Source organism: Meleagris gallopavo, chromosome 2 (assembly GCF_905368555.1).
Source record: "Meleagris gallopavo chromosome 2, MGAL_WU_HG_1.1, whole genome shotgun sequence".
Taxonomy (NCBI): Eukaryota; Metazoa; Chordata; class Aves; order Galliformes; family Phasianidae; genus Meleagris; species Meleagris gallopavo.
The window spans coordinates 49,578,408-49,593,480 of record NC_139405.1 but is presented as its reverse complement, the minus strand read 5'-3'; the positions used below and the strand labels follow the sequence as shown (position 1 = coordinate 49,593,480).

Here is a 15,073-nt window from a genome sequence, read left to right as displayed (position 1 = left end):
CATTGCTGGCAAAAATGCATAGCTACTAGTGGTGACTGTGTTGAAAAACTGTTTTGTAGCTGAGAATTTGCTCTATCATACAGTGTTGTGCTTCTTGTATCTGCTGTAATTTCTATGGAAATAAACAGGAGGCATTACTTTCAGAGCAACCTAGGGGCATGTGTGTGTATACATATCAGTAGTTTAACAATAACAAATTCTAACATATTGTCTATCTTCTGGTATGTACCTCAAGTCAGTGCTAAACAATCATTCTAAGATGAGATATGTAATTATAAAGTTATACTGTAAGATACTTAATAGATCCCAGTTTTGAAATGCGTTAATGAGACAAAAGAACAACAGTGAAATGGCTTGGGAAGCACATTTGAAATACAAAATTTTCAAACAGAAGGCTTTCATAAATGAAGCCAATCAGTTGGTAAAGCAGATTGTGAATTAAAACCTTTCTCTAGCAGCGTTTCCTTGTGTCTTACTATTTTACAGATATAACGGTGGAAGTGTCCAGACAATTGCCTTCACATGTTTGTTCCTTTTGGATTGATGCTTGCTTTTCTGTCACAAGATCAGGGACATTCAGAACAAATTAATTCTCAAAGTTGGGATAAGTGAAATACAGATAATTTTTTGGTTAAATTTCTTCATTATGAAAAAGAGGCTAAATATTCTAGTAACAAGGCAAGGGAAGAAGAAGGGAAATGCAAGATTTTGGCATTCACTATGATGCGCAGCTGTTGCATGGGACAGTTCCTGAAGTCACTTTGTGACCTCAACTTTTCAAATTGCATTTAATAGCATAAACTGTTATGTTGTGAGAAATGTCATCTTACTTATATTCTTGAACATGCTGGAACCAGACTATCATCTCTCTCTCTCTCTCTCTCTCTGTCTCTCTCTCTCTTTTTTAATCATGCCATTCATTCTTATTTCTGTTCTGGTCAAACAGAAATGCAAGAACTTGTTGGAAAAGGAAATTCATTGAGAAAAACTGGGCAGTGCATTCTCAAATGAAATAAGAATGAAATAATTTATTAACCTAGTGCATTTATTTTAATTCTTTGATGATAAAGCTATTTAAATATAAATCCCAACCTTTCAAAAACGCAGTAAGCAGATGGAGAAAAGAAAACTAGTGCATGCATATTGGATTCTAAACAAAGAACAGTGACCATGCAGTATGGGGCTTCTTACATGCAGCACTGAAAAAACCTCCTTAGAAAGTAAGGTCATTTGGAAAGAGAAAGAAGGTAAGATCAGTGTGTTTAACTAGCTTTCTTTCTTCCACTTCATGAATTATCTAGCCGAGGATTATACAAGTATAACAACTGCAGTTTTTTCAAACGTTTAATACACCTACTCTCATAGATTGCACATTTCGTACCATTCTACTCTCAGAGTCTTGGAACAGCCTTTAACAGAGCTGCCTGCTCATGAATACTTCCATAAGGAAACATGAATTAAATCATAAAAAACAAACACATTCTACCTCTTAGAGGGCTTTAGGCTTTAAAGAGTAGAAATCAGAAAATGAAACTAGAACCAGATAATCTTCTACCACCTGCTTTTCTAATGGCTGCTGAAGAGAAAACACATTGGACAAAGAGTCTGAAATTCTGGATTCAGTGAAGCCAATGGCAACATCTCACAGGTAAACAACTGGTCTTAGAATCACAGAACGGCTTGGGTTAGAAGTGGCCCCAAGGATCGTCAAGTTCCAGCTCCCTTGCCACAGGCAGGGCCACCAACCTCATCACTCAAACTTGTCACTTGCTGTGTCCGTATTGGTCATATACCTGAACTCCAGAAGTAACTGAAAGTGCAACAAATTTGAGCATCCTCTAATTAGCATTCAGACTGGAGTAACAAAAGCAAGGCAATGTAACTCTTGGATTTTACACTAACACCTCAGTTCAACACATTTCTTCCAGACAAGTTGGTTCACTCTTTACCTGGAGCCTTCTGTGTTCTGCAGCACCTACTACTTAAAAGAGCCAAAAGCAATGTATTCACATTTCTATCAAGTAATTTTTCCAAGACATTGTAAACTTGCAAATATTCACACATCTATCTGACCCTTCCTAGTTTTCCTTCTTTTTTTTTTTTTTTTTGGCATATGAACAACATTTGGGAAAATGCTCAGAACAAGTAATATCTTTGGATGCTTGCTTCTTAATCACTGAATATTTAATCAGAATGTATGTATTAATTTACATTAAATCTAAAAAAGAAAGGTTTATTCACATTTTGTAACATAAGTTTTATCTGATTTCAATCTAGGCTAGCAAGCCATTGCTTCTTGGACATTATCTAACTATTGCTTGTATATAGGTCCAATTCATAGTGTCTGCTAGAATTTTCAACAGGTTGAAATACTACTTGAGAAGACTTTATCCATAAAGAACAAAACAGTTCCTTGTCTAAAGGAATCAGTGTGATTTAGTTTTATAGGAAGAGAATTAAAACTAGCATTAGGGAGTTAACTTTAAAAGAAAAATGACAAACTACAGAATAAGATTACTAAACAGATTGCACTGTTTCTGTGTAAGTGCATTTTAAACTCCTTAAAGAGAAATATAGTCATCTTCAACTGCACATCAATCAAGCAATCACTTGAGTTTTAAGAATGCACACATCAGTCTTTTCCTTCCTCTAATTCACGGTAGCTGAACATCTATAAGATATTAACAGTAGAATGTTCAATGAAACTTCCCTTTTTCATGAAGTCTGTGCAAGATAGAATGGAATACAATAATTTTGGCAAATACAGTTTTACAGTTTATCAACTTCAGAGAAACAAAGAACAAAAAATTACCAACTCAACTCTTAAGTAACTCATGCCATCCTACTGCTTTCAAGAATTACTTTGCAGATCTTATACACCTTTCCTAGAAGTTACTACTCTTAAGGAGGTGCTACAGATTTTGTTTTTAGTAGCTCTGTTTAATATTTTTTGACTATGAGATATAAAAAAAACTTCAAAATGTTGAGCACTCAAAGTGCTTGTACAAATTTTGTGAGATGAATAGCACTACTAAGATGATCCTTCAAGGAGAAATATAAGGCTAGTTGCAATCTTGCTTTATAATATAAACTTTGCCCCTGGAGAGGGGAAAAAAAAAAAAAAAGCAAACAAAACTCCAACCTTTTTGCAATTCTTGTCCAATTAAATAGCTTAAAATTAAAACAACAACAATGAAATTTGAAATTTTGGAGCAAAATGAGAGATATTCTGCTTTCATATTTTTTCAGTCTCTCTCAGCTACAAAAGAAGTAGATGGCTTCTCAGTACATCTTTAGATGTGAAAGCTCAACACTTGAAGGGAAAACATAGCTAATGTACAATTCAACTGTTAATAGGGAAAGATCCTTTTATCACCTTAATAAACAACAATAAAATTGCCCTAGTTACTCTCAGTGTCTCCTGACACTCCAAGTATGTTATAAACTTTTTACTCTTAAGATCCCATTAAAATACAAAAGCCATTTTTTGGTTGTTATTATTTTAAAATTACATTACTGAAACCAAAAATAATGAAATTTGGGATCCATTTTTACCAGTTTCAAATTAAATGATCCAAAGGTTTGACTTAGTGGAAAATCTATCAACAAAATGAGCACTTTAAAGTGTCATCGGATCTGCTGATCATTGATGCACAAGAACTTACTGGAGAAATCAAGACTGGAGGTAGCTTGGGCTACAGTGATTACGTCCTAGTAGAATTCATGTTCTTGAGGAGTTTACTCTGGCCTAAAAATATCGTAAGGATCTCAGGGAGGCAAACTTTCAGCAGCTAAAGGGACTAGTGGATAGAACCCCCTGGGAGAGCACCTCCCAGAGATAAAGGAGCTGGCAGATACTGAGGGATATTTTTTTTAGAGCATAAGAGCTTTTAATTGCAACATGCAAAAGATGAGGCAGTGAAGGCAGGAGACCAGCATGGCTGAGTCAGGACCTCAACCAAGCTAAAGTAAAACAAAACAAAAAGTAAGTGCATAGGCAGTGATGGCAGGGTCATACAGCCTAGGAAGATTATAAGGATATGTTTTGGCTGGATGGATGGAATTAGGAAAGCCAAAGGACAACTAGAACTGAACTAACTTAGGGATGTGAAGAACAAGGGTTCCTACATACATAAAATAGCAAAGGATGATAAAACAAATTGTACCCCCTTCTAATACGTGAGAGAGGCTTTGCTATGTCCATTGTATCCAGGTTGTCTGAGGTACCCAACATATTTTTTTGTCTCAGTCTTCATGAGCAATTGCTTTTATTACACATCCCACTTCCCCAGGTCACTGAATCTCAAGGCGGGGACCAAGGGAATTAAGTATAACCCATCAAAGGAGAAAACCAGGTTTAAGATCATCTGAGGAACACAGATGTGCACAAGTCCACAAGATCCAACAAGATGCATCCCAAGTATCTGAAGGAACCGGCAGATGAAGTTGCTAAGCCATTATCCATCACCTTTCTTAAGTTACCACAGTCAGGGTAAGTCCCCAGTAAGTTGAAAAGGGGAAACATAACACCCATTTTTAAGAAGTGTAACTACAGATCAGCCAGCCTCACTTCAATGCTCAGTAAGATCATGAAGTAGATCTTCCTGGAAACCATGTTAAGGCATATAGAAGACAGGAAAGTGATTAGAGATGGCCAGTATAGCTTCAAAAAGGACAAATCATGCATGCCTAATTTGGTGGCCTTCTATGACAGTGGCAGCACTGATGGATAAAGTGAAGAGCAATTGATGTCATCTTGACTTGTGCAATGACTTTGATATGGTCCCACATAATATTCTTATCTCCAAATTAGATGGACATGGATTTAATAGATGGACTATTATGTGGATAAATTGGCTAAATGGTCACATTCAAAGAGTTGTAGTCAATAGCTCAATGTCCACAGGGAGACTAATGATGAGTAACTAATGATGAGTAGCATCCCTCATGGGACAATCCATGAGGATTGATACTGTTTAATATGTTCAATATCTCCATTGGTGACATGGACAGTGGGATCAAATGCACCCTCTGCAAGTTTGTGGGTGACGCCAAACTGAGTGATGTTGGTAATACCATAGAGAGAAGGGATGCAATCTACAGGGACCTAGAGACTTGAGAAACGGGCCAACATGAACCTCATGAAATCCAACAGGGACAAGTACAAGCTGCTGCATCTGGGCTGGTGCAATCTCAAACCAGTACAGAGCAGATGAACATGCTAACAGTCCTGAAGGAAATTATGAGAGGGTAATGGTGGATGAATATCTTCACGTGAACCAGCAACTTGTGTTTGCAGCCCAGAAAGCCAATTTTATCCTGGGCTGCATTAAAAGTAGAGAAACCAGATCAAGTGACATGACTGACTGTCTGACTCTCTCTACTCCACTGTTATCAGACATCACCTGCAGGTACTGTCTTCAGCTCCAGGAATGCCAACACAAGAGAGACATAGATCTGTTGAAGCAAGTCCAGAGGAGGATCACAAAGATGATCAGAGGACTGAAACATCTCTTCTATGAGAAAAGGCTGTGAGAGTCCAGGCCGTTCAGTCTAGAAAAAAAGAAGGCTCTAGGGAAGTAATATATACCTTATTGCAGTCTTCCAATACTCAGAGGGCTTTCAAGAAAGATAATAACGGATGCTTTATCAAGGAGTGTAATGATATGACAAAGGTAACGGCTTTAAATTAAAAGAAGATTTAGATTTGATGTAAGGAAGAAATTCTACACTATGAGACTGGTAGATACTGGAACAGGTTGCCCAGGAAAGTTGCAGATATCCCATCCCTGGAAGCATGTAAGTTCAGGCTTACATGAGACTTTACATAGTAAAATCTGATCTAGTGAAAGGTGTCCCTGCCCACTGCAACGGAGTTGGACTAAATGATCTTTCAGGTCCCTTCCAGACCAAACCATTCTGTGTCTCTATAAAGACTGGCATAATGTACCCCTGGACATGCTCAAAACTGCTGATATTGTTTTGAGAGATCTCTGCAATAAATTGACTTATTTTACAAATATCTTCTATAGACAATATATTTGACAGTCTTCCAATACTGCTTCAGTAATGTCTATTCATTCCACACTGTAGACTTGATTACAGTAGTCCTGTATTGCCTTATTTAAGGCATCTTCATAAATAAAGCAATTTAAATCATTGACGTGGCTTGAAGGGCGCTACAGTAAACTGTAGGAATCTTGCAACCTATTCCCTTGAGTTTGCAGTAACAATGTGGAGCACTGTGTATGAAAACAAAAGCGTACCAATATTTTACAGAATATATCTTCAGCAAAGAGACTGTGTCATTATAGTAAATAAAGGCTATGTTTCATCTTTATAATATTAATGGATGTAGCATTCTGCTCAAGTACCGTACAGTGAAGTCAGAATCACAGGCTGTTTGAAAGGGCAAACATACATTAAACAACTTACTAATGCATGAAGTTTTCAAGTAAATGTGCATGCTCAAACATATTATTTGTGTTGTCTGCAGAACTACTTGGAGTTATTCATATATATCACTTTTGTAGATAAAAAGACAAAGACGGATCAGCTGCTTTAAGTTGCCAGAGTGAGCAGCTTTTGTCATGGTAGAAGGCTTTAAACTGGCATAAATGAGAACCGTTCCCTAGAAGCCTGGCCCCTATTTTCTCTATGTCCCTCTCTTACTCTTTCCTTTGTGTTAGGAAAAAGTACAACACTATTGCTAACCACATCGAAGTGTTGGATGCTAGGACAGCTCCTTTCAAGGCAAATGTTGCTTTATCATGGCTTAATCCAAAATGAGAAGATCTTCACTCAAACTTTTTCACCAGTAAGTTAAAGAGACCATACTATGTTTGCTAGTATTACTGAATATTGTTGTTCTGGTAATATTGATCTGCACTCCAAATCAGTAAAATAAGAAATGAAACAGTTCTAGCTGTAAACAAGATGCAACTGAAAACTGTACAATAAAATTTTATTCTAGAAAAAAAATGCTGTTAGAAATTGATGGTTTAACACATACGTACAGTAGCCAATTTATTAACGTTTAAAAGATATTAACAAAGATCAAAAGTCATTAAATAATACATTGTTTTATACCACTACTAGTTGAATTATTTAAACTCTCTACCTAGTAATTTACCTATACCATCATACTTTGAGTAATTTAGCATACTGTAGGTCTCAGTTTAGAAAAACAGATTAACTTTTAGTTTTAAAAAAAAGCATTTATCAAAACATTTGTCAACAAAAGCTACTGCCAATATGTGTTTGATTCTGGGTATTTACATGGTCTGTGGCTGAAGTATTTTCAGTCTACAATATAAAAACAAAACAAAAAAATCCCTTAAATACATGAAGTGCCCTCACACCTGTTTTGCATGTTTGGACTTCCAGAACTGTATCTACTCTATTTTCCAGAACACTACTACTAGGTTGCGCAGCATTATCAAGCAACTTCTTCGAGCCATAGAGACTGCACATGAAGGTACTTTTACTTAAATATTGTTCACCTCAAATCGCAAGACATGTTCTAATAATAAACATATCAGCAAGGTCAAAGCAATAATTATTTAATTCACACCTCACTACACCCTGATGACTACTAATTGCATAGTAGATAAAGAATCATTCATGTCCACTCTTTTCAAAGGATTACTTTCATTAAGCTGGCTCTTGACTGTCCAAAATAAAAATTCCTATAATTGAAAACCTGAACTATGTCACAGCAAGAAAAAGTAACCCATGTACCAGAGGAAGATGGCAACAAACACATGTATAACTTGATTCTGCTTCCAAAATCTTGCTTGTACTTTACACTCACATGACATTCTCATACTTTCATCCCTTTGGGAGAATGGGAAAGGGAATTAAAACTTGCATGTTTACACTTTAACAGTAAAAATCAAAATTCTAATCTGAGCTAAAAACATTTCTTCTAGAAAAGAGGCATTTGGAAACAGAATCCACCTCTCTGATGCTACTATGCAAGAGAATAACAACTTCTTCAAAGCTAAGTGAAATGCCTTCAGACAGAATTTTAACAAAAGTTATGTTGAAAGAAGTTGGTGGAATGCACTTCAGTGAAACAAATTGAAAATCTTACAATATTAAATGTTCCACCACCAATTTGAAGGACATAAGCAGCAAAGTATGTGAAATAAGAGAGAATAACGCTACTCATTTACCTAAGCAGCAAATTCCTCTCAGCAATTTAACAAGATTTTCTGCTTCAGTATTAAGCCACCAAAACACAAAGCCCCCTGATTTCTGTTAAAACAAACAAAGAAAAAAAAAAAAAAAAAAAAAGAGGATTTTTCAGACCAACAACAGCTTTTTACTCTTCATGCAACATTTTGGGAATTTGAGTCAATAAAAACAACCACAAAGTACTTAAACACTACCACTGTCTATCCAGAATACCCAATATGTTACAAAACAAGACAATGCAAATACTTAAATTTTGGCTTCACATGTATCCTCATTTTAAAAAAGAAAGCTAAAATATTACTGTATATTCTTACAGTGTATCGTATTTCACCTTCTGTAAGTAGTAAGAACTTCATACATCTATTAGCGTAAGAAGGTAAATGTAAGCTTGACAGTATCACAGTGATACGCACTTTGTAATCTTACTATCTAAAGAAGGTGAACATTTTTCTAACCTATTTTTTTCAATTTTATTGAATTGTCTGCAATATTCTGTGAGTGTGTGCACATTCACGCACGCACAGAGAAAGTAGTATCTACAAAGAGTTTACACAAATATTTACATACATATGTTATACACATAAACTAGCATGACTGCATGATTTTCCATGTAAAAACCATACACATCTTTCTTGCACATGATAGCTGTTGCATTGGTCTTACAAAAGTAGTATAAACCTTTTGCAACAACTAGCTAAGCACATATCATAGCTGGTTCCAAGTTTTTATAGCTTGCAGGTTTCTTTAAAAAAAAAAAAAATACAATACCTAGAACACTGTTATCAAACAAATATGCTTTATTGGCATCTAAAAACAAAATGCACCCAACATTAAAATGTACTTTTGCATTGTTTTTTAAACCCACTGCAGTACGAGGAACAAACCACAAAACACTTACTTTAGAGAAAACAGAGACTATAGTGTAGATTTTACAAAATCACTTTTAATCTCTGTATTATGCTCCTTAAGTAACATGGGCCATTTCATTTTCTGCCAAATTGTAGGAACATAAAATATCACAGCTTTGTCTATACTTTAAAATTCTGCAGCAGCCTAAAAACACGGACAAGATACACCAGCACCTGTTTTCAAGTATAACAATTTCAATAGCCAACCTAGGGGTAGTATCTAAAAAATTCCATTTTCTTCCATAGGAAGTCTTTGTTTGACAAGCTGTTATTTTATCTTTGTGAAATTAAAAGCAAGTGGGGCAAGTTTATGTTTTACCAGGGAAATTAAAAAAAAAGTTTACCTACCATGTTCAAATTAAGAACAGTGTTCTATACAAGTCAGTTGTACAGTTATTTAAGTGAAAGATGAACATGAACATCAGATTAACTTAATTCTGGCAGACAAAAGTGAACTACTAAGGTCCAGTCAGCCATTTATCTATTACAGAGAGATGACAACTTTACAAAAGGTATCTTTTACCTACTGAGTGATGATTATGTCCCCTCAGTTTCTGTGCTTTCTACCACTGGTTCACTTTCTATATCAGCTTCTGTGTCACTCTTCTCTTTGTTTATCTCGACGGAAGATGTCAGTTTTTCATAAAGTTCTGAATCGTCCTGCACCTGTGCAGTTGGTGGTTGACTTTCTGTCTCTGTATTTTCACCATTTACCTGGGGCAAATTATCCGCTTTGCGCTGGGAAGTGGCCCCATCAAAGTATTCAAAAACCCGTGGGTGTGGAGGAGGGATCCAGTTGTTTGACATTCTGTCTCTTCCAAACCTGTTCCCATTAATTTCTCTGCAGAAGTTAAAATCTCTGTCATCCCTGTCCCTCTGTCTTTCCCAGGGTCTTCTGCGGTCATCAAAATCTCTGTGAGCATCTTGTTCAAATCCTCTATTCCAGCTGGGACCACTTCTACTATCAAACCTATAGTTTACATGCCGAAATCTCTCTCTGTCCTCATGGAAGCCTTTAGGGCCACCATAAATAGGAAAGGCATGGTGCTCTCTTTCATCATAATCTCCTCTTTGTCCCCAGTGCTTATCCGAATTGAAAGCAAAATGCTCTCTTCGACCAAGATTATCTATACCTGGTCTTCCAAAATTTTCCCTCATGTCTACATGAGGTCTTGCAAAATGTTCTCTTCCATCTACTGGAGGTCTTCCTATGCTCTCTCTTGGATCAACTGGTGGTCGTCCAACAGAATCTCTGACATCCACTTGGGATGGTCTGTTGAGATTATCTCGGTTTTCCACTGGAGGAAAGCGATAATCTCTGTCTCCCTCCTGCTGAATATTATCGCTTCCAAGTGGTAACCTTTTCTCTGGATTAGAAATGCTATCAATATTTTGTCTTCCTGGTGTTGCAAAAGGTCTTTCTGTTTGATTAAAAATATCTCCTGGAGGAAAAGGACCTCGAGGCGGAGGGTGAAGAGATGGATCAAGGATTGCTGGAGGAGGAATACTACGCTGTGGTGGTATTCCTGGCTGCATTAATGGAAACCTTGGTCCAGGTGAATGGGGCATTAGGCCTGGACGGATATCTATGAGAGGCATTCCTGGCATCCTTTGACTACTAATATTTAAATGAGGCATATTTTGAACGCCAGCTGGGTGCTGTATTGCCAGAAGTCCGGAGTTATTTGAAATATTTGGTGGTGGCACTCCCATAAGTCCAGAACTACTTGAAACATTCGGTGGTGGCATTAGGAGAAGACCAGAGTTGTTTGAGACACTCGGTGGCTGTACTCCTGCCAGAACTCCTGAGCTACTTGAAACACTGGGAGGCTGCATTCCTGGTAGAAGGCCAGGGCTGCTTGAGATATTGGGTGGATGCACTCCAGCTAGAAGCCCTGAGCTACTTGAGACATTTGGTGGTTGCACTCCAGCCATAAGTCCAGAGCTGCTCGAGACACTGGTTGGCTGAACTCCTCCTGCAAGAGAAGAGCTACTGGAGACAGTGGGTAGCTGCACTCCTCCTGCAAGACCAGAACTGCTTGAAACAGTTGGTGGTTGCACTCCTCCTCCAAGTCCAGAGCTGCTTGAGACATTGGGTGGCTGAACTCCACCTGCAAGTCCAGAGCTGCTTGAGACACTGGGTGGCTGGCCTTCTCCAGTTAACCCAGAACTGCTTGAGACACTGGGTGGTTGCATTCCTCCAACAAGTCCAGAGCTACTCGAGACATCACTTTGCACTAAAATGAAGCAACAAGAAGAACAGTTACCAGAAAATGCCAATGCAACATAGTATTCAAAACAAAATAGAACTTAATCCATTTTTCAAGTAATACATTCAGAGTGATGATACCACTAATGAGGTCTGTCTCAGTTTCTATAGTGAACACAGATCATTTTAATCATGTTGAGGATAGACATTAAGCCATGGAAATTAACACCCGTATATAGTAAAGAATGTACAGAATCTTAAAATTGACAAACTCCACAACCATCACCCAATTTATGCAAGTGAAATATTAAAATACTTGACACAGGTCTTTAAATTTTATACTACTTTATTCTACTCTGCTTCTTTGCATTACCGTTCATGTAGAACAAATGCACTTTTAAGATGTTTTCAAAAGGTTCAGATCTATTTCTCAAATCTACAAAGAAAAGATCCCCAAGAAAGAGCTGTTAGGAATAAACGATCAGATTATGATAAAGATGATCTCCATCATTCCTTCATTTTAAACTGAAAATTATACCTAGGATGCAACTTCCAACTCTATTTATTAGTGTATTGGACAAGGATCAGCAAAAAAAACCTCTTAAGCTTGATGATGTTTCTTGTATGTGAAAGTATCAGACAGTAAAAACATTTCTTACCAGCTCTACTGTTTTCACTGGAAGAAATCTGAAGGTCTGCAAGATGAGATCCCTTTTCATCAGATTCTTGTTTGTTGATTGGCAGAGGATTAAAGATGCTTCCAGAAGATAATGTTGGAGTAGCTAGATTGCTACTAACTGTGCCAACTACTGGTAGAACCAGGCCAGTAAAAGGTACATCCTTCATTGTCTCTTGAGCAATTGGTAATGGAGGCTGTACTAAAGCTGTAGAGAAATAACACAAGTGCATCACAGTAACCATATTTGCATCATCCATGTTTAGTCTGATAGATGTCAAGATAATAAATCAAAATTCTTTTAATTATTCTAAGAATTATGGTAGTTTTTATAATCATTTTTCATGTTTAATCAGTACTCTAATCTTTACTTTTTTATAGAGAATATGAACTGCAAGCACCATAACCAATCAGTACTCTTTAAAAACACTCTTACATGTTAAATTGATAACAGTTAAAAGGCTAACTAAAAATAAATCATTATAAATTATTCAGCAACTAACACTTGATAGCTTAAGTAATAGATACATCTGTTATAGTCAAGTTCAAATACTAAACTATGCATACAAATATTAAATAATTCATTTGTCATTATTTTTTTCCCCAGTTACTCCATGATAACTATTGTTTTTCAGACAACCTGAAAAGTTATGTAAATCTTTCCATCAATACCTGCTTAGAAAAGCTACGTGATAACCTGATATGCTACTATTTTCCATTAGACAGGACTAATATATTTTTCATTAAATGACAAGCAGTATATCAAGCAATTAAGCTTTTAATGACATACAACAACTATGAGAAGAATCAAACTTACATGTTGGAACAACTGGTGGGACAACAGGTGGTGGGACAACAGGAGGAGGGACAACAGGAGGAACTGGGGGAGGCATAAAACCTATATGGAAAATTTACAAGTTATTACAATGAAAAGCAAATATAATTTTGCATAAAACCTTGCTTATATTATTTGTCCTGGAAAGTTGCATCACTTAAAACTAGTGAACAACACATGCATGTGAAGATGTGACAGTGGTTGTTATTTTCAAAAACAATCCATCTTTACTGTAAAAGACCTGCATGCTCATCTTTAAAAGGGATTTCTGTCAGCAATACCCAAATAGGAAAATTAGGAGTTTCAAAGTTTTCCAAAGAAAGGAGATGAATTTTAAGAATCTTTTAATTTTGATTTTTCCCCAAAAATTAAAAACAAAAACAATCAGAAAACAAACAAAAAATCCAGCTTTAGTTAATATTCTCCACAAAATACATGAGTAAGAAATCATTTTTAGACATTAGAAATTTCATATTAGGTTAAAATTAGAGACTCTTAAGCTCACTCAAGCAATAACCAGAAGTTGTTGGAAAACTGTACAAAGCAAAATATACTTAACACACACGTTGAGAACACTTATTACATATTCAATTTTTTCCTTACTGACTTACCTGGAGGTGGCTGCGAAGGATTGAAACTTGCTCGCAAGAAGGGTGGAGGAGGAATGGCACTATAACCAGGAGGGGGGACAGACATTGTGACAGGAAACGCAGGTGGAACTAAGCTAACAGCAGGCACAGCTGGAGCTACTGGAATCTTTTTTTTATGGAAAGAAAACAAAAAAACAAAACAAACAAACAAAAAAACAAAACAAGTAATTTAAATACCCACAGTATTCAGTGACATTAAAAGAGTTTATTCACTGACTTGCCTGCAATTCATGCAAAACGTTAAATGTACCAAAAACTTTATATTCTGAAGGCTCTGAAGAATTAGACTGCATTCTGGAATAGTATCTGCATAACAGATAAATAAGGTCACTGGATGAATCCTATGCTATCTTTTTGTTTTTCTAAAGGAACAGAAAATGCATGGTTAGATATTATGCTAATTGAAGTATAAAAAATTACTTAGGGAGAGAGGGGAATACAAAAAGGAATAGGGAAAGAGAAAGAAAGTGTGATGAGAAGTAGGGGTGAAAGAAAAAGGAAGAAAGAGAGAGGGAGGGTAAGAGAGAAAAAATCTGGCAATTTGAGGGCACTTAAGAAACAGTCACTCCATTCTCATTAAAAGAAACAATATATTTCAGAACAGTACCAGAGTGTTGTGAGTTCAGCACATGTAATAATCTAACTAACAAACCTGATGAAATCCTGGAAATTATGTAATAGTTCTAAGTTCTGTTTGAGCTGTGCATTTTGGCACAGTGCAGAATACTTAAAAGTAATACAGAGCAGAATAAAAGCAATATACACATATAGACACATATACATGTATTTTTAAATGAAACAGTCTATGCTAGGAGGAAGCTGAAATAAGAGGACCAGGGACAACATAGAAAAAACTGTAAAACTTCAGCTCAAGTAAATGCAAAAATGTTAATTTCATAGTAACATCAGCTCAAGTGTTGCAAGTGTCTAGACATGTTAAGAAAAAATGATAAGACGAATACAAGTTTTTTTTTAATTTAACAACTGCTTCTCATTTTACAATTTCATTGGTCATAACAAAAAAAATTTCAAGGGTTTGACATAAGGCATCTGAATTTATACTTGTGCTATACTCAAGGAAAATTACACTGCATTCTTCCAACCTTCCATAATAAACAGCTATTGATTAGATGTTAATAAAATCATGTTTTATCAGGTGAAAGAAAACACAGTAGATACTCAGTGGCTCTCACAAATTACTGTGTGTATCATAGACTACAACAATCTACTATTCAGACACAGGGCATTAAATATTTTGCTTAGCTATTTTCTTTAACACTGAAGTTAATCTGCACTGAATGAAAACTTACCCCTCCAGCTGTGTGGAGATTCTGCAAATTCAAACTTTAATACAAACCTGTAGCATAGTGACTGGCTGTGTGTAAGCTTCTGTCTGTGTCGTAATCACTGTGCTCTTATCAACTGCAGTACTCTGTGTAGTTTGAATATTTTCTTTAGGAGGTTCTGAGCTCCTTGCTGTTTCCCATTCTTTATGAAAAAAAAAAAAAGATGCATTTTTAACATAAAGAGATAACTGATGTGGGTTTTTTTTTTAAAGTCCTTTTCTATCTTAAACAGTAAATACAATTATTTACT

The 15,073-nt window shown here is 36.2% G+C and overlaps 1 protein-coding gene across 9 annotated transcripts in view; it reads right to left on the bottom strand.

The window, feature by feature from the left end:
- SCAF8 (SR-related CTD associated factor 8) overlaps window positions 1–15,073 on the bottom strand; it is a 145,647-nt gene that overhangs the window by 88,250 nt on the left and 42,324 nt on the right. For 3 of the 9 annotated variants that reach the window (XM_085217070.1, XM_085217071.1, XM_085217068.1), the window contains exons 16-20: window positions 14,835–14,965; window positions 13,439–13,583; window positions 12,810–12,890; window positions 11,976–12,200; window positions 9,631–11,344 (exon numbers count right to left, since the gene is read on the bottom strand). In XM_085217070.1, the coding sequence (XP_085073196.1) occupies window positions 9,645–11,344; window positions 11,976–12,200; window positions 12,810–12,890; window positions 13,439–13,583; window positions 14,835–14,965 (2,282 nt within the window). In that variant the 3' untranslated portion in view covers window positions 9,631–9,644. Of the gene's footprint in view, window positions 1–6,947; window positions 11,345–11,975; window positions 12,201–12,809; window positions 12,891–13,438; window positions 13,584–14,834; window positions 14,966–15,073 lie in introns of those variants that run through there. The other 6 variants (XR_014881329.1, XR_014881330.1, XM_085217073.1 and 3 more) reach the window with 4 other exon arrangements.